Raw genomic sequence first — 19,643 nt, 5'->3', positions numbered from 1 at the left:
CCAACACACTGGAGTACTTCTGATGCCAGCAATGAACACATCCTTACAAGAGCCAGCGGGGATAACCTAAGCAGCTTATACACTTTTACTATTAGAGATATGCATTTGAATTATTGCATAAGATGATGCAATGGGTGAAAAAAAGTAACTTTAAAAAACCTAAGTGGAACATTTTTAGGAACCTTAGAAATAAATTGCTAAAAAGCTCACTAAGTATAATCAAGACAACAGTCCAGACAGATGGGATAATTTCTGAAAATCTAGGATTCTGTACTCACTATGATTTGAAATCCTTTTCAAATTCCTCAAGTTCTTTACAACTAACTACAAACGGAAGCTTTAGGCAATGCAGTGCCAATGTCTCCCAGCAACGACTCAGAGGGAAGACGCTGGCTACCCAAGGACGCACAAGCAGATGGGTGTGTGGGCATCAGGGTCTCCGTCCCCGTCTCCGTCTCCGTCTCCATCTCCACCTCCACCTCCACCTCCACCTCCATCTCCACCTCCATCCCTTCTGTGGACAACTGCAGCCACCACCTCGAGGGGACCGACCAGGCCCATCCCCCACCTCGGCTGTAACCGATGTCACAGCTCCACTCCCACAGCATCCTCCTACTGCTACCCCCACCGAGCCGCCGTCAGCTGTGTGAACTGTTCATGTTAACGTAAAACCAAGTTTGCCTTAGTGATCATCAAGCAACATAAACAGAAAATAATTTATGATGTGTTTACAAGGCCCCACTGTTAAGACCAAGTACTGGCTACTAAAACTTATTATCAATGTGTAAATGTGATAACAGGGGGTCTGATTGTGTATTTCATATGTCTATGAAAGTATTTTCCATGGAATAACGTCTGAAATGTCTTTAAAAATAATGAGGGAAGGGCAAGTGTGGGATAGAGGACTAAAAGAAATGAAATCGCCAGGTGCTCATCACCGTAGCTGGTAAACAGTCCATGAAGGTTCACTCTATCTTTCTACTTTGGTCTGTTTTAGATGTTTACAAGTAGCTACAATTAAAAAAAAAAGACTGAAGTATGCCAAAATGTTTGGATAATATATTCTCACAGGCATGGAATTTTTGTGAAACTCCATTAATACACTCCCAACAAACAAATCACTGACTGATCCAGGGAAAAACAAAGATTCATTGATCTCAAGCTCCTAAACCAGGATGATGTCATTTCTCTACGCCCAGAGGAAGATTCTGACCCAGTTCTTGGTACTCCTGCTGCTTCTTACCCTGCTCTGTTCAAGACTGGAGGCTTCAGGAGTCACAGGAGACACCAGCCACAGCAACACTCGTCACGACAGGAATGCAGTCATGCCTAACTGACCGTGCGTGTGCTGCTGGTGTGGAAACTGTTTCCTTCTTATCTGGGTGGACACCAGTGAGGTCAGGGTGACGGGACAACCTGGCTGTAGGCCAAAGGGTCCGATGGGCTATGGGCATCCACGTGTCCAGAAAGTGACAGCTTCTGTCTGCCTTCAGACTCGTCCACTGCATATATTCCTAGTTCTGTCAAGAATCTTTTAACTGATCAGATACTCAAGGTGTAATAGGATGATCCTCAGCTCCTGCAGCTCACTGATCTGCTTACGTACAGCAGTGTGGACCGAACAAACCAATTAAGCTTTAAGAAGGAATTAAAGAGTTCAACCCAGTATCAAAGCAAACACAGCAAGACCAACAAAGGCAAACTCAAGAAGAAGCAAAGGAGCCAGTCATCGGAGTGTGGTGAAAACCCTCCGACGGTTTCACATTGCCAAAGCAACGCAAGGCCTCAGGCGCCACCTATAGCGCCCTACTGACCTGGCCCACGGACAATCCTGTGGGTAAGCAGGCACTGGCCAGACATGCACACCGAGGAAAACACCTTTCCTCAGAGCTCTGAATGACAGGACCACCCCTTCCTTCAGGTCTCTGTCACCTTCCTGTGGGACACCACTGATCACCATAACTCACGAGGTGTGATACACACCACACATGTCACCTTCCTGTGGGACACCACTGATCACCATATCTCATGTGGTGTGATACACACCACGCATGCACTAACTCTTCCTTCAGCCCCTTCTCCTCATTCACCTTGGCAATTGGCCACCTCCTCCATGGGAGAAAGTCCCGGGGGCAGGGATGTGATTTTATTATTTTGTGTGCATTGGTGTTTGCCCACATGTGTCTGTGTGAGGGGGTCAGATCCCCAGAACTAGAGTTACAGACCGTTGTGAGCTGCCCTGTGGGTGCTGGGGACTGAACCCAGGTCCTCTGGAAGAGCAGCCAGCACTCTTAACTGTTGAGCCATCTTTCCAGCCCCTTGAGGACAGTGCTATTTCCCTCACTTTTCAATATTCTCTGGCCCAACAAGTAAGTGATGAAACTACTAAAGAACAGAATAGCGTGACTGACCACATGACCATGTGGTTTTCTGTGGACTCAGTCCATGGCTCTGCTCTCATAGAAAGAAAGGTATTCAGGAGTACAAACTAAAGAGCCAGCCCTAGACAGTTGAGAGGACTGGGAGACAAGACTGGGTCTTACTTTCAAGGCCAGCCATGGGCACATGGAATGTAAAGACCCTCACCCCCAGGTTATGATCAGCCCTGGGGCTGGACAGATTGCAGTTCAACTGTCCTGGTGCAAGGGGGGGGCAAAATCTGTTGTTCATTTTTATAGAACAAGAGTTTTACTTATCAATGTATTTCTTTATTTTGCCCATTTGGGTTGTGCAGAATGCACCCCTGAATGCACTCCACTCTGTACCCTTTACAGGGGGGAAACTGAGCCTGCCGCACTTTCTGCAGCATGCTAACCAGACCTCCTGGGACCAGAACCCAGGCTCCCGGCTCTATGCTAGTCTGCCACTGCTCTACCAAGACACGCGGCTATTACCACATTCTGAAGACATGCATTTTTTCCCCTCTTTTTCCTAAACACAAAATTCAAAGGAAATCTCAAACCAAGTGAGTTTTTATGACATGGCTACAATTACCACAGAGGAAGCAGCAACCTCTCAATTCATTCTGTGCGTACGTACACTGTCCAGTCATGCAACAGCATTATGGGAAAGCGCAATTCACTGAGAAACACTTAACACCAAAAGGTATTATGGGGTCATGAGTATTTGTGATGGCTTGTGTTCAGTGTCACCTTGGCAGGATCTAGAATCAGCCAGGAGGCAAGTCTCCCGACACACCTATGGGAGATTACCTTGGTTAGGGTTAGCCTTTGGGTTTACCTGTGAGGGGTGATCTTGATAGGTGGGAAGACCCGCCTGCTGTGGGAGGCACCATTCCCTAGGCTAGGATCTAGGCTTGTACAGGAAAGAGAAAGCTGCACAGGCACTCATCCCTCTCTGCTTCACAATTACAGATGGCATGTGACCTTCTGCTTCAAGTCCCTGCAGCTTCGACTCTGCTATTATGATGGACTGTACGCTTGAACTGTGAGCTGAAATGAATCTTGACTTGCTTTGGTCAAGGCATTTTATCATAGCAACAGTAAAACAAACTAAGATTATTTGTGCAGGTTGATGGTGGCTCACACCTTTAATCCCAGCACTCGGGAGGCAGAGGCAGGCGGATCTCTGTGAGTTCCAGGACACCAAGGTCACACAGAGAAACCTTGTCTCCCAAAAAAAAAAGTATCTGTGAGTCTGTATAATACTGTAACACTATACACTTTTGAGTAACAGTATTGGAAATGGAAAGATTTATGGCCTGTAAATAATGACTCAGACATTTGAAAACCCACTGGCTAAGAGCCCTTCCCCTAAAAAGTAAGTTCTAAGTACTACAAACCAAGCACAGCATATAAACATATGAAGCATTTTAAGGAAACTGCTTATGTGGCAAGCAAAAGGAGAACTAACTTTAACCAGTCCTAAACACCATGTCCTTGTCCACAGGGAACTGGGAATGAGCCAGGGCGTTAGACTATCTGTCCACATGCTCTTCACTGGCTCCTAAGAGGGGCCTAATATGACAAGTCCTCCATAAAGTTCTAGAGTCTGACCAGGAGACTTGTGCCTTCTCTGAAATGTGCTCTCTGTTCTGGAAGGACACTATTAAAGAGCACCTTAAATGAGCCCTCAGTTCCAGCACACCGCATTATTGAAGGCTACTCTCTTACCCAGAGGTAGAGAAGCGGGTCTCTGCGTACTGCCTCTTCAGGTAATACATGCTCTACGACTCAAGGTTCAGATATTAAAAATAAATTATTAAGACTGAGGCAAGAGACCAAGCATCCCTAGATACCATATTTATAATGTCTAAAATGAGTAAGAAGGGTAAAAACATCATGGTTTTAATGACCATGAGAAAAAGAAATACCATTCAAGTTGTGAAATGCCCACAGTGTACAAATTTGAAAGCTTGGCAGTGACCCAAATGCTCACACAAACATCCCCAAAGATGAGATTTGCACAGCTGTGCACACACACCCCTGTCTTCACTTTCCAGCCTGCTCCCAGGGTACTTTGGTTTGGCTTTTATTCCAGCAGGCATGGCAAGCTACCACTTGAGTCCCTACCAGACTGGAACAGCAAAGTGCAATAAAATTTTCAAGCAAGGAGCATAGAATCACATGGCCTGTAAGTCATACTGCCAAGTCAGCACAAGGGAAAAGCTCTAGAAAGCTCCAAAAGGAAGCAAACACAGAAACCTCCTTGGAGAAACACAGACACTGAGCAGGCGTTCACACTGTGTCCACCCAACCCTGACTGAGCTGCACTTAGGCCGAATAGAGTCAGGGAGGTAAGGGAGAAAAACTCTGACAGTGACAAGATAAAGCTGCCAAGGATCCCAGCAAGAAGGAAAGGGAGAAGGGGACAGCAAGGAAATGACCTGCCGCGTGTGTGCAGGGAAGGAAGGAACCCTCGACATTTGAGGCCCACATCTGTGCTGTCTGGCGTAGCTGGGAGAACATGAATGGAACAAGCGAAGAGGAGATGACTCCAAGGACGAGGTGACTCCAGGGGACTAGAATAAACAATTGTAGTGTAACAATCAGAATTCACTCGGATTAAGTTCCAAGGGGAAAAATCCACAGAAAAACAGACAAGAAAACAAAACACCATGACGGAGGATGCGTGTTATCAGACTCCTTAAGCCCCAAGCTATGCACATAACCCACACTGACACCACAGTGGACTTCAGAACGGTGAAGATGACAGCATCTTGGTGACAGGCAGAGGGAAGAGTGGAGAAACAACTGTCGCCATGGCCCCTCGGCACCCCTGGGAGCTGAGCAATGATGGGCTCCCTGTGCTGAGCACAGCTCTGTCACCACTCATGCCTAGGACGCCCGCCATCTTTAATGAACAGGAAATGCATTTCATAAATGACCAAGTTATCAACAAAAACCTGCCGCAGTGGGGACCCCAATTACTCTAGGCAGAAGAACTACCCCAAGAAAGGTTGGGGCTGGAAGTGATGGTGCACACCCTTCTTTAATCCCATCACCCCAGAGGCACAGGCAAAGGACTGAGACATAAGAAAATATAGTATACGATGTCAGGGGACAATGGTACATCGAAATAATCATTAACTCTACACAATGAAAATGTCTAATTTCTTTTTACTTAATACTAAGTAATAACCAACTGCACCAGGAAATTTATTGCAGTTATATATCCTTAGATCATTTTTAAATTCAAAAAGTATGATATTGAGTAACTTAGAACATTAATAGACTAACATTCTCCACTTGGGGAGAAAGAGACATATAAGACAAATCCCCCAAAAGCTAGGGTTTGGGAGAGGCAGGTATAGTTTCTAAACCCTGAGAGTTGACTAACCCTCAATCACCCTGTAAGATGGTAGTCAGGAACAAAACATAAACAGAGGTAGATAAAAATCCCTAGCTATGAGGATAACTTGCATCAAAAGATAAAATTCACCAGGCAGTGGTGGCATACCCCTTTAATCCCAGCACTAGGGAGGCAGAGGCAGGCAGATCTCTGTGAGTTTGAGGCCAGTCTGGTCTACAGAGTAGGCCAGGGCTACACAGAGAAATCCCATCTCAAAAAACCAAATAAATACATAAAAATAAAATAAAATTCAACCAATATTAATGAAATGAAGGCCAACGAGGTCAGATAAACAGAGGAAAACATAGTTTAAAACACACACACACACACCTGCATCACTAGCAATAGAGGGTTACTTCATGAAAACAAAAGTTTAATCACCTGAGAGGTACTATTAAACTGTTTAAGACCACCTTTTAATGTATTCTTTTATTTTATATTTTAAGCTTATTTTTCATAAATTTTGGAACTTCACACATAAGCATGCTGTATTTCTAACATTTCCATCCCTCCCTCAATTCCCTCTCCAACCCACCCACTCTGACTGATTCAGAACTTTTCTTATGAGTATTACCTTTACTTATGTGAGCGCACAGGAGCATACACACACGCATACACACACGCATACACACACACACACACACACACACACACACACACACAGGAGTACATTCATTGTTGCTCACATGCTTGTGTTTAGAGCCAATCATGTGAGACTCAGTAACCTGTCAAAGGCCTTGTCCCTGGAGGACCCTAGCCCTGACTTGTCCTCCCTCAGCAGCCACTGAATGGCCTAAACTCTTCCATGTGGGTGGAGGCCCGATGAATTTCCATCCCCATTGGTATGCTGACTGGTGTGGTCATTATGCAAATGTCTGGGTAAGGCTTCCCATAGTGTCTAGAAGATGCACATCACAGTATCACAGGGAGCTCCCTGCTCCTCTGGCTCTTATAATCTTTCTGACCCCTCTCCTGCAATAGCCCATTTTAGGATTTCCACCAACTACAGAATATAAATCAGTAAGGCTATAGTTGTGAACAGCATATTTAACAAGATCAACTTAATGGACACTCATTAACTACTTACACAGAGAACTGATAGACCCTTCCTGCACACACAGAAAACACATGAACAAACTGCTTCCTAAGCTTAGTCTCAACAAATTTCTAGCTACAGTACTAGTTATCAATGAGATCCCTTGAGCAATGCTTTCAAATGAGAACTACTCAACCAAAAGACAATGGGGAAATCTTAAGCTTTTGGAAGCTAAGTACAATGCTGACAACTCACAGGTTAAAGACTAACTACCCTTCCCTTTGAAGTCTCAAAGCGTGAGGCTGGTTCCAGTCATGGCAACACACTAAGAGTCGATTTTTCATGTATTCATGAGTAGATCCATTGTATTTCAAAACATTACTAATACCTAAGCTGCAGGTGTAATTTTTGCATTGTGCATGCATACTTTTAAAAAGGGTTGCTAACTTACAGCTGGAGATGAGCTGTAGCTTTAATAAGCTATAACGTATGGGTCACTGTGTCAGTAGACCCACAGCTCTTCCAAACTGGGAATACAAAGGTGAGCAAACACATCTCCAGCCTTCCGGGCCCACAGCATCCTAAAGGAGGCAGCCACCAGCTACGCAAGCACACACTATCAGCAGCTGGGAAGATGTCAGGACCCTGTACCAGGAGATGACTTGAGAGGCTTGGGAAGTGGTGCTCTGGGCTAAGATCTCGCGTGCAGAGAGGGCACGCAGGAAGGAAGGGCACACAAACCACATCAGGGCTTTCTTGACACGGTCTCACCACAAACCCCAGACTGGCCTTGAACTCAGATCCTCCTGTCTCTGTGTCCCCAGAACTAGGATTACAGAGGGACCGCTACACCTTGCTGAAAGCTACCAAGTTTTAAGTATTAAAACCAAGCTATTATTTAATTTTCAGATGATCAATATAAAGGCAAAACACAGTAAAACAACCCAGTGTTTGCAAAACTGTTACACTTTCTAATCTCCTCCTTCTTTACTAAAAAGTGTTCCATTTCTATCCTCACAGAATCTTCCTGTGACTACACACACACAGATATTTAAGACATATAAAATGCCCTTACACACATGTAAATAGGAAGCATCTCCTAAACCTTTTTTTTTTTTTTTTTTTTTTGGTTTTTTTTGGTTTTTTCGAGACAGGGTTTCTCTGTAGCGTTGGAGGCTGTCCCGGAACTCACTCTGTAGACCAGGCTGGCCTCGAACTCACAGAGATCCGCCTGCCTCTGCCTCCCGAGTGCTGGGATTAAAGGCGTGCGCCACCAACGCCCGGCTCCTAAACCATTTTTAAAACTATACAAATCAGTTAGGTATGGTAGCATATGCCTGTCATTCCATCATTCGGAGAGAGAGGCGTGCCATCTCTTCAGAGCAAGTTCCAGGCTAGAGAGGGTTACATAGTGAGACCCTGTGTCAAAACAACATTGCCCTCCCACTACAAAAAAGTCTTTGTGTGTCCGTGCATGTACACGTGGGGGGGGGGCAGGAAGACAGAGGTCACATAGGTTCCTTTTCTTGTTCTCCATCTTACTTTGAGACTGTGTCTCACTGAACCTGGAGCTCACTGATTGCTAGGCTGGCTGTCCAGTGAGTAAACCTGCAGCTAGCTCTCTGGCTGATAGGCTGGCGGGCCAGTGAGTGAAGAGTGAACCTGGAGCTCACTGACTGTCACGCTGGCTGGCCAATGAGGCCTTCCCAGTGCTCTAACTACAGGGGTGAGCTCTTGGCTTTCTTTTTAACTAGGATTCTGGAACCCAGGTCCCCATGCATGTGCACTTCACCAACTAAACCAATCTCAGTCTTGTAGCACGATTAATAAAAATCCAGAGACACATTGGGGTTCAAGCTGAAGATCAGAAGAGCAAAGCAGCCAACTGCTAGAGAGCTCTCACCTCTACCAAGGCTCAGGCCAAAGGGGGCCGATCCCGTCCCCAGCGTGACTGCAGACTGCAATGCTCTCCACCAAACCTCAGACTGCACACTACACTGCCCTGGGCTCCGGCCTTATATGCTCTCCAGTGCCGGGGTTACAGATGTGTCATCTCAAGTGCTGGGGTTACAGGTGTGTCATCTCAAGTGCTGGAGTTAAAGGTGGGACCTCTGTTTCTCTTTTAGAGCCATTCACTATCATGAAGACCAGGGTAGCCTTGAACTCAGAGATCCAAGTGCTGGGATTAAAGGTTTGGCCACCACTGCCTGTCCTCTATGTCTAACTAGTGGCTTAGGTGTGTGGCTAACTAATGGCTTAGCTCTGCACTCTGATCTTCAAGCAAGCTTTATTAGTCCATAACAAAATATCACCACATACCCCCTCAGTTGTCATTCTTAAGACTCTTCAGGCAGGATCTCTCTAATTCAAATAAAGAGGTTTTTGCTTAGAAGACAATACAAGGTTGATTTCTAAGCTGTCCCATGGATGCAGTCCAATAAAATTATCTCCTATCCAGACCTCCAATGTTCCCCACTTACTTAATATACATATGTATAATGTCAGGCACTGGGTCTGAAAAAAGAAGTTAGAAAGGGAGGCATCAGAGAAGCCAGAATTTTATTATTCCTATAAAGGAGATCATGTAAGCACAAAGGGATCCAAATCAATTAACAAAGAGTAATTCGGTATGGAACTTGCAGCTAATCATATGGATATAACTATTTTATGTTCATTTTGACATAGGCAAAAAAAGTCTCAAGACTTGATCTTTGAAGTGAGCTCATGTTTACTCAAATTCACTGCAGGATTATGTCAGATCACAATCTCAAGAGACATCTAACAGAGGTCAAGACAGAGGCACTCCTACAGCCTGTCGCTGTATTTGTTAAATGAGACATGACCAAACTCTAACCGGTGTGCTCACTTAAGCAGGGGTCAGCATGCTACCAAGGAGAGATGAGAAACAAAACCAGGATGATGCCTTTAAAATGTAGAGTCACTGATTATCTGTCCTTAGCAATGAAGAACTGCCCAACTAAAGTTCTTCTAAAAGATTTCTTTCTTCTGTTATGACTCTACCAAGAGCTCTTAAAGATCATGAGATTCGGGACAATTAGAGAGATGGTCCAGTGGTTACGAGCGCTCAGGGTTCGGTTTCCAGCACCCACACGGCAGCTCACAACTGTAATTCCAGTTCCAGGGGGCCCAGTGCCCTCTTCTGACCTCCATGGGCACCATGTGCTCATGGTACACAGATGTACATGTGGACAAAACACCCATACACATAAGTAAAAAAAAAAAAATGGTGGGACGTCAGAGAAGACGGAAACTGTATCTGAAGAGAATGCCCTTCTCCGGGAATCCTAGCACTACTTCCTCAAAGGTCCAGATGAAGCATTTACTTCCCAACACTCCGCTCTTATGGCAAAAGCCCTTTGAGCACCACTTGGGCATAAAACCTTACTAACAGTCCATCATCATTACTAAGTACATCTGACCACCTCCATGATGAAAGGGCGGAAAGAGAAAAATCAAACTGCTCAGCTGTAGGAAAGGGAGGGGGTGTGTATTGGGGCTGGGACAAGCAGCAACGACCACTTTGCTCTCTAGAAACAACTGAAAAATGGGATGTTGGTTTGACATCTGGGACTAGGATAGTCAGTAAACTCCAGCAGGATTCCCTTCTCACGAGGGCTTCCCGGCCAGCCCCCTTCTTCAGACAGCAATGGTCTGTCACCTGCTCCACGTGGAATGCACCACCAGGAACTGTGATTACAACATAGGGAAGGGCACCAAGGGCCAGGAGAACTGGAATTTGCCTCCAGAGAAGCAGATAACCAAGTAGGAAATGCTTACAGGCTGAGAGACTCGTGTTCAGTGAGGTCACAGGCAACTCAACTTCAGTACAAGGACTCCTGTGTTCTTCCCACTGGAAACGCTAAGTCCAAGCTTCACTGGGAAATAAACTTCATTAAGCATGTATACGTGCATCAGCTGCTAAGCAAAATAGGCATGTGTGCCTCAGATTGGTAAAAAAAAATATTACAAACTGACCCCTACTGAATAGGGTTTATGTCACAAACCACTGTCAAGGCTGCAAGATAACAATGTAATTGGATTTGCAATTTCTGAAATGTTTGGCAAGAAACCTCAAATTCAAATTTCCTTAGAAATCTTTTGCTTGAATTATGTCTTATTTCCAGCAAGGTGGTCACAAAATCATTATGTTAAAGAGGTGGCCGGTTGGTTCATGTCTAATACAACCAAGCAACAACACAGCCCAGATATACTAACAAGGCAATTATTCCAACAATAACAGTAGCAGGTTCCCTGGAGAAGCTCCACTTCTGTAATAAACACTCCACCTAAACAGATTCAGAGCACGCAATTTATCTGAGCCCCAACTTCAACAGACTAAGGGATATCAGAAACTCTCATCTTTCAAAATCCTTAACGTTTTTCTAAATTAGCCTTCCATAAACCCCCACCTTAAAAAGTTTTCTTCAACCCAGAAATAGCTTAGATATTTGAAAAATAAATGTGGGAAAACATGCTGACGTTTGACATAAGCAAAACAAGTTAATGTACTACCCACACATCACAGATCATCAGGTGATCACCTATGGTGCTTCCCCAGACCCAAGGTCCACACTTCCAAGGTTCAGGAGTCTCCCAGTGGCTATTTCATGCCCAAGTAACTACCGACACCAACCACACCAGAAACGGGAACCAGGGAAACGAATTTATGCAGACTCAGACAGCAAAAACGGACTGCTAATTTCACAAACAGTAACATAACATAAGCAAGCCAAGACTCCTGGCCATTCACCAAGCAGGAACCAAAGTTCCACTAAGCATTTTGGGCCTTGGCCTTTTTGTTGTTGTTTCTCTTCTGCGAGCAACCACGTAATCTAAAAGCACAGTCATTTCCCTCTTGGTACTTGATTCACTCCGAAAACGTCCCATTCAAACCGAAAAGATGGCAAAAACAAAAGAAAAAGAGAGAGAGAGAGACTTGAAGGCAGCGGGCACGGAGCGCGGCTCCCGGAGGCTGCAGCGTTCTCCCCGCCCGGCTCGGCCCCCTCGTGCGCGGGGCCGCGGTCCGGAGGAGGAGGCGGGCGGGCGGGCAGGCGACGTGCGACAGCCTCCGGGAGACCCGCGGCTCCAGAGCCCCGGGAACTTTCCGTCCCGGGGCGCCCGGCTCAGCTCAGGTGCAAACTTTGCAAAGCCGCCTCCCGAGAACCCGACCCCAGCGCTCCTCCGCTCCGGTGCCCGAGGCGGCGGCCCGGGCGGCGGGGAGCGACTCGCGAGCGAGCGACGCGCGGGGCTCCTCGGCCTCCCTCCGCCGCGGAGCCGAACGGCCGGTCCGGCCTGCGCCGCGAGCCCCTCACCTTGGTGGCCATGGCGGGCGGTTCCCGGGCCCCGGTGGGCCGGCTGGTGTCCCGCGCTGCGGAGCTTCGGCCCTAGCCGGGCGGGGAGGACGGCTTCGGCTGCGGCTGGCGGCCGGGCGCGGCGGCTCGATCTCAGCCTTGCTCTCGGCGCTCGGGCCCCGGAGGCTCGGCGACTCCCGCCGCCGCCCGCGCCTGCAGTTCCTGAAAGTCCCCGGCTGCGCGGCCCCCGCCCCCGCCGGCCAAGCCTCCCATGGACCGCGGCGTGCGCGGCGCGGCCGGCGGAAGCGCGCCTGGGGCCTCGGCCGGAGCCCGGCCTCCTCGCCCGCCCAGGCCTCCGCCCTGACCCCGTCGCCCGCGGCCCTGGGTGCGGGGGCCGCGGCTGGAGCGGCGGCTGCGGGGTCGGGCGAGCGGAGGGGTCGCGGCCTGGTCCCCGCTTAGCAGTTCGCGGGGCGAGCGCTGAGCCCCAGGCCCGGCTCGCTGCGTGCGGGAGGAGGAGGAGGACTACGACGACGTTGACTCTGGACGAGTAGGGACCCGAGCTACCCGTCTTGAATCCCCGGGCCATGGCGGGGCTGCGGAGGGGTCGGGGTGCTTGGGGGGCTCACTACCGCGAGTGCCACATAGACAGCCAGCCCAGGCCGAGCAATGGCTTCCTGCTCCCGGGCTGAGAGATCCTGCCTCCTGCATGGAGTTTCCCCAAGGCTGAGATCTGGCCTGGGCTTCTGGGCCTGGACGCTTGGGGACTCCAGTGTGAGATGACCCACTTAAGCCCGTCGGAAAATTTTTTTAAAAAGCCTCAGAAGGTTTGAGGGCACAGCAGGTTTCCTTAAGTTGAAAGAAAAGTCCAAAGAATAACGTCTTTAATTCAGAGTAGTTTGTGCACAGTTGTGTCTATGGTTTTTATTAACGGATGACTTAAATTGTGCAATGAGATTTTTTTCACAAAAGTTGTGACTGGAAGATTTGCCTTAGTTGTTGCAATAGTAGTATTTAATATATATAGTATAACATATATGTAATAATAATATATATTATTATTATAAGAAAAAAATATTTTTTTATTTTCGAGACAGGGTTTCTCCTGATTTTGGAGGTTGTTCTGGAACTAGCTCTTGTAGACCAGGCTGGTCTCGCCTGTCTTTGCCTCCCTAGTGCTGGGACTAAAGGCATGCACCACCACCGCCTGGCTATATTTTTATTAAACATACATCTTCTAGACAAATAAAATCGATTCTATTACCGCAGGAAGTTGGTTTTTAAACTTACTGTCAAATTTGTAGCTTCTTGGACTGTGGGTGGTAGAGCGAATGACAAATATGCATGAGCCCTTGGGTTTGCTACCCAGCATTGGAAAAAAAATTTTTTTTACTCCCCTGAGAGTTTACAGTCAATGATAGTGTTTAAGTGGTACTATAGAGTTTTCTGCGAATGTGTGTGTGTTGAGCTCATTGTCAATGCTATAGTCAGCCATGGTAACATTCTTGAGTGTGTTTGTAGTCTGGCTAGTTATGTCATCTTGACAAAGGGTAGGGTCATTTTGGAAGGGGACCCTCACTTGAAAGAAAATGCTCCCAGCAGATTGGCCTTCAGGCATCCTGTGGTGCATTTTCTTGTATGATGGGTGGTGCCGCATCTGGGCAGGTGGTCCTGGGTTCTGTAAGAAAGCAGGCTGAGCGAGCCTTGGGGAGCAAGCCAGGGAGTAGCACTCCTCCATGGCCTCTGAATCAGTTCCTGCCTCCAGGTTCCTGCCTTGAGTTACTGCCCTCATTTTTTTCCATGATGGAAGCTGTGATATGGAAGTCTAAGCGAAATAAACCCTTTCCTCATCAAGTTGTTATTGTTTTATCACAGCAGTGAAAACCGCTAACACACACACACAGACAGGTTGGGCATGGGTGGGTACATGCATATAGCACATGTGTCGAGTTCAGAGCCAACTTGTAGGAGTCCATTTTTTTCTTCCACCTTGTGGGGATGAAACTGAGGTTCTCACATTTGGCAGCAGGTGCCTTTATCAGCTGAGCCATCTGGGCAACTCAGACTACTGTCTTCCTAAGTACAGGGCAAGGACAGCCGTTGAGAGCCTTCTTTCTGCATACAAGACTTGAAACCTCCATCTCACTTAACCCTTTGAGAAAGTTATTATCTAGTTATTTACAGTGATGGACACAAGATAGCTCAAATAACTTACCTGAGTTGGGAATACAAAATTGGAAGTAACCACAGCCTTGGGACCAACAGCTTCTAGGAATGCACCTCCTGTCAGACAGACTTGGGCAAGTTAGTAAAGATATTACCAAGGCATTTTAAGATCAAAGGAAAGCACCTATATATTGTTAAAAGGACTGTCCCGATAAATATGGCAAATTTATAAAAATTAAGTTCTAGGAGGTTCATAAAATGATAAGACTCCTTTATCTTCACACGTCCCTGAATTCAGACAACCTCAGACTGGGAATAACTGAAGGGAAATTAGATCTGCACCAATCACGTACAGACCTCCTTTTCTTTTCTTTCTTTTTTTTTTTTTTTTTTTTTTTTTTTTTGGTTTTTCGAGACAGGGTTTCTCTGTGGCTTTGGAGGCTGTCCTGGAACCAGGCTGGCCTCGAACTCACAGAGATCCGCCTGCCTCTGCCTCCCAAGTGCTGGGATTAAAGGCGTGCGCCACCAACGCCCGGCTCAGATATCCTTTTCTTGCATTATTTTCTAAACAAACTAAGAGCTATTTACCTACCATTTGCACCGTATGTGGGAGGATTCAGAAAGGTTCTGTGAGAACACTATTCCATCTGTGAAGGGACTTGAACATTTTCAGAGTTTGGGATTATAGGGAGTCTGCTATCCATCCATCACTCCTGGACACCAAGGGCAAACGGTATTTTGAGTACTGGCAAAGATGAAAAAGAACACTGTGTATAGTACAATTCATTTGAGCGAAGAGCATAGAAATTATGTTGTACAAGTCCAGAGAATCCTGGAAAGTTTAACCAGATCCTATTGTCCATGCTAGGAAATTATTTTAAAGCATAAGTTTATATATTAAAAATATTTAATTTTATGTGTATTTAATTTATGTATATCAGTGCAGGGTATGGAGTAGCATTGGACCCCCTGGGACTGGTGATACAGATGGCTGTAAGCCATCATCTGTGTAAATCGAACCTGCATCCTGGAAGAGCAGTCAGTATTCTTAACCACTGACATCTCTCCAGCCCTGTTTTAAGTTCATATTTATGTTTGTTTTTGTCAAGACCGCTCTTGCTATCCTGGAACTCACTCTGTAGACCAGGCTGACCTTGAACTCACAGAGATCCATCTGCCTCTGCCTCCAGCGTGCTGGGATTAAAGGCGTGTGCCACCACTGCCCAGCCTATGTTCATATTTTTTTAATAAACAAGTAAAAATCTTTTTATTTAATTTTTTACTTGATAATCAAGGAAAAGGTTGTTTTTAAACTATTTAAGTAATAAACAAATTTTAAAAAAATACTGCAATGTAAGATGCCAACATCTGAACTCAAGGAACACTAGAAATAATGAATTCCCACATGCTTTCAAGTTTAAAGACTGGATGTACCTCTTTGCAGCAACTCCACACGCCTGTTTTGAAGGGAAGGTGCAAAGTCCAAGGGTCACACCTGGGAAGCCAGGCTCTACAGACCAGCTTGTAGGGTCATACAGCTGGGGCACCAAGTTTCAGCTTCTCCCACCTGTCATGAATAAGCATCGTCTCCCCCAGGCTCATGCATTGAAGGCTTCCTTTCCTGTCGTAGCAGAGGTGATTAGATCATGAGAACACTGAACTAAACTAATGAATGGACTAATCTATTGAAGGGTCCATAATTCAATTATTATGAAGTAGAATTTTCTAGAAGTGGGGCCTAGCTGAAAGAAGCATGTTATTGTAGTTTATGCTTTTCTTTGCTTTTGTTTTTTTGAATAAAAGCTCATGACCTCTTGTCACTTTCTCTTCTCACCACCTCGAAGTCACAATGCTCACATCTCAGAGTAGGTAGCATCCTTTCAGATTTGCAGATGGGCTCACACTCAGGTCTCAGCAGTCTGCAGTTTTAGTCCTTTGTAGGAAATGGGCTTAGTCGGCCCACCGCAGCCACTGTTTCCCATCATAACACTGCATCCCCGGACACACAAAGCAAGCTTGCCTTTCTTATACGGTGGTCACTTTGTGAACAGTTGTGATCCATCATGCCATCTGAGGATGACACTTATCACAGAGGCAACAGCACTGCGCCAACTGACCGCGTACTGAAACCATGATTCAGAATGAGCCTCTCCCCTTTTAATTATTTCAGGTATTGGTAAATGTGACAAGACACTGGCATACCATGTGAATGATTTCTGTGTCCCTGATTACACTTTTTAGATTTAGCCATGGAGAACTAATAAAGAATATAGAGATTCCTCAAAAAATAAAAATAGAACTACTATATGACCCAATAATGTCACTTCTGTGCACATCTCCAAAGAGAAATTTCTGTTCCTATGTTCATAGCAATTCATATATTCAGAAGACGTGGAATCATCCAAATGTCCATCAATAGATGATTCTTTAAAAATAAAAAGGGTGTTTTGTCATCTGTGACAATATGGAAGAGCCTGGAGAACATTATACTAAGTGAATTAAGCCAGAACAAATACTGTGTAATCTCACATTTTTTAGAATCCAAAAAAAGTTGAACCCTTAGGAACAAAATAGCTCCAGTAGCCTTAGGGAGATCACCAAGGGCCTGCAGTGGTGAAAAGGGAATATGGGTTAAAGGGTGAGTTTCAGATCTGCAGGGTGAAAAACCTCTGGAGATGTAATACTCAGGAGTGATGTTATGAAGGAGGATGGCCCCCATAGACTCACACGCTGGAATGTTTGGTTGGTGCACCTGTTTGGGAAGGATTAGGATGTGTGGCATTGTTGGAGGAGATACGTCACCAGTGTCTATTGCTATGAAGAGACACTATGACCACAGCAACTCTTATAAAAGAAAGACATTCAATTGGGGTGGCGTACATTTTCAGAGATATAGTCCATTATCATCATGGTGGCATGCAGGCAGACATGGAGCTGGAGAAGTAACTGGATGCCTTACATCTTGACTTGCAGGCAACAGGAAGTGGTCTTGTCTCACTGGGTGTGGCTTGAGCATATATGAAACTTCAAAGTTCACCTCCACAGTGACACGCTTCCTCCAACAAGACCACACCTACTCCAACAAGGCCACGCCTCCTAATAGTGCCACTCCCTTTGGGGGCCATTTTCTTTCAAACCATCTCATTCCCCTCTCTGGCCCCCTAAGGCTTGTAACCATATCACAATGCAAAAATGCATTCAAATGTCCCCATGGTCTATAACAGTCTCAATTTTATTTAAAAGTCCAAAGTTCAAAGTCTCTTCTGAGAGTCATACAATATCTTAACTGCAACCCCCACAAAACTGTGCCTCTGCTTCATTCTTGAGATCACTGTTGCCCTGATCCACGAGGGAGGAGGGAGCAGAAGCAGAGGCCAGTCTCCGGGGAGACGACTTCAGTGACTCAAGATCAACTTTATTCCAGGGTATGAGGAATACACAGGGTTGGAGAGCCTGGGGACAGACCCTAACTTGCATTAGGTGACACTCCTCCATCACAGGGCTTCCTATGTGACAGCAGGATCCTACAGCAAAGCTCTTAGCACAAATCTTAGCTACATACGTGCAGCGGGGAGGCTTCTAGCAGGGAACTGTGCCAAGGGTCATGCTAAAGATAAACCAGGCATCTGACTTAGAGACAGCTTTCAGATAAGGTCAGTCTTCTGGGTCCAGGGACAGTCTCCTGATAAGGGCAGGTAGAGGAGAGGAAGTCTCACTGGGTGGGGTGGGGGTGGGGAGGAGTCCCCACCTCATCAAGCTCAGGAGAAAGCGCCAGGCCACGACAGACTGCAACCTCTGACCAGCAAGGTCTTCCAACATAAAATCAAAATTAAAAGCAGATCGCATGCTGTCAGCAAATAATGGCACAGGATATACATCACCCTTCCAAAACACAGGAAAGGGACCTAGGCAAGGCTGAAAACCATCTGGGCAAACTCCAAACTGCACATCCGTGTCTAATGTCAAAGCACTCCAGATCTCCAGTTCCTTTCAGCTTTGTTGACTGCACTTCTTTCTCTCGGGCTGGTTCCGCTCCCTGTTAGCCAATTTCCTCAGCAAGTATCCCACGGCTCTGGAAACCCCAACCTCTTTGGATCTCCAAGGCAAACCAAGCTTCAACTTCACAGCCTCACTCAGTGGCCTGTCTAGGCCTCCATTCAGGGACACCACTGACACCATTCCTGGCCTCAGTTCATTTCCTTACATACAGAGGCAAACTCCATAGCCTCTTTCTTCTATGCTTAACTCCAAAACCATGTGGCTGAAGCTGCCAAGTCCTGCTGTTTGCTAGGGCTGGAACATTTAATCCCTCATTTAATTACATCTTTGCCAGCTTTCTGCTTTCCTGTGCTGCCTCAACTTGGCTGTCCTGAAACACTCTCTGTAGACCAGAATATGACCTCAAACTCAGGGATCCGCCAGCCTCTGCCTTCTGAGTGCTGGGATTAAAGGTGTGCGCCACCACACCCGGCTCTAAGCTTTTCTTTAGTTCCTTTCCTTCACAAGTTGGAAACTTATCTGAGTGGGATCTTGCCCTGAGATCACCACTCCCTTTATTCCATTCCTTAATCTGTTTATCTCCTTGAACACAGGACTTATCTCTATTCTACTTCCTGGTGTTCCTTTTCTCCTCAAATATTTTCCTTTCTTTCTTTTTTTTTTTTTCACGAGATAAGAGTTTCTCTGTATTGTTTTGGAGGCTATCCTGGAACTCGCTCTGTAGACCAGGATGGCCTCGAACTCACAGAGATCCACCTGCCTCTGCCTCCTGAAGTGCTGGGATTAAAGGCAAAGGCTCGCACCACCAACACCCGGCTCAAACATTTCTCCTTGCTCAGCTTGCTCCTTTTCATTACATGTCTTCATTGGAGTCAACATTAGTAACAACACAACAGAGTCTATACTAGGCTGTTTTAAGATTTCCTTTGCCAGGCAGGTGGATCTCTGTGAGTTCAAGACCAGCCTGGTCTGCAAGAGTGAGTTCCAGGACAGCCTCCAAAGCCACAGAGAAACCCTGTCTGGAAAAACAAAAAAACAAAAAAACAAAAAAAAAAAAAGATTTCCTCTGCCAAGGGAATTAATCAAAAACCTCACTTTAGCCTCAGGCAAACTTTTCAGACAATGTAAGAAAGCAGCCACATTCTTCGCCAAAATATCACAAGAACAATTCCTAAGCAACCCAGTGAAATTCTTCTCGAAACCTCTTGAGCCAGCCCCTCACGGTTCAGGTCACGCTCAGCACCACTGACTTCCCTGCTCCTACTAGCACGGCCCATCAAGCAGAGCTTAAAGCCTTCCACTGCTTTCCCAACCCCAAGTAC

The 19,643-nt window shown here is 46.2% G+C and overlaps 1 protein-coding gene across 1 annotated transcript in view; it reads right to left on the bottom strand.

The window, feature by feature from the left end:
• Snx9 (sorting nexin 9) overlaps positions 1 to 12,433 on the bottom strand; it is a 73,696-nt gene extending 61,263 nt beyond the window's left edge. The window contains exon 1 of the mRNA XM_040758218.1: positions 12,181 to 12,433. Within this exon, the coding sequence (XP_040614152.1) occupies positions 12,181 to 12,192 (12 nt within the window). The 5' untranslated portion in view covers positions 12,193 to 12,433. The remainder of the gene's footprint in view (positions 1 to 12,180) is intronic.
• Between the last annotated feature and the right edge of the window lie 7,210 nt (positions 12,434 to 19,643).

Source organism: Mesocricetus auratus, unplaced genomic scaffold, assembly GCF_017639785.1.
Source record: "Mesocricetus auratus isolate SY011 unplaced genomic scaffold, BCM_Maur_2.0 Super-Scaffold_100018, whole genome shotgun sequence".
Taxonomy (NCBI): Eukaryota; Metazoa; Chordata; class Mammalia; order Rodentia; family Cricetidae; genus Mesocricetus; species Mesocricetus auratus.
Note: the sequence above shows the minus strand (reverse complement) of the source record. Positions and strands in the feature narration are given on the sequence as shown.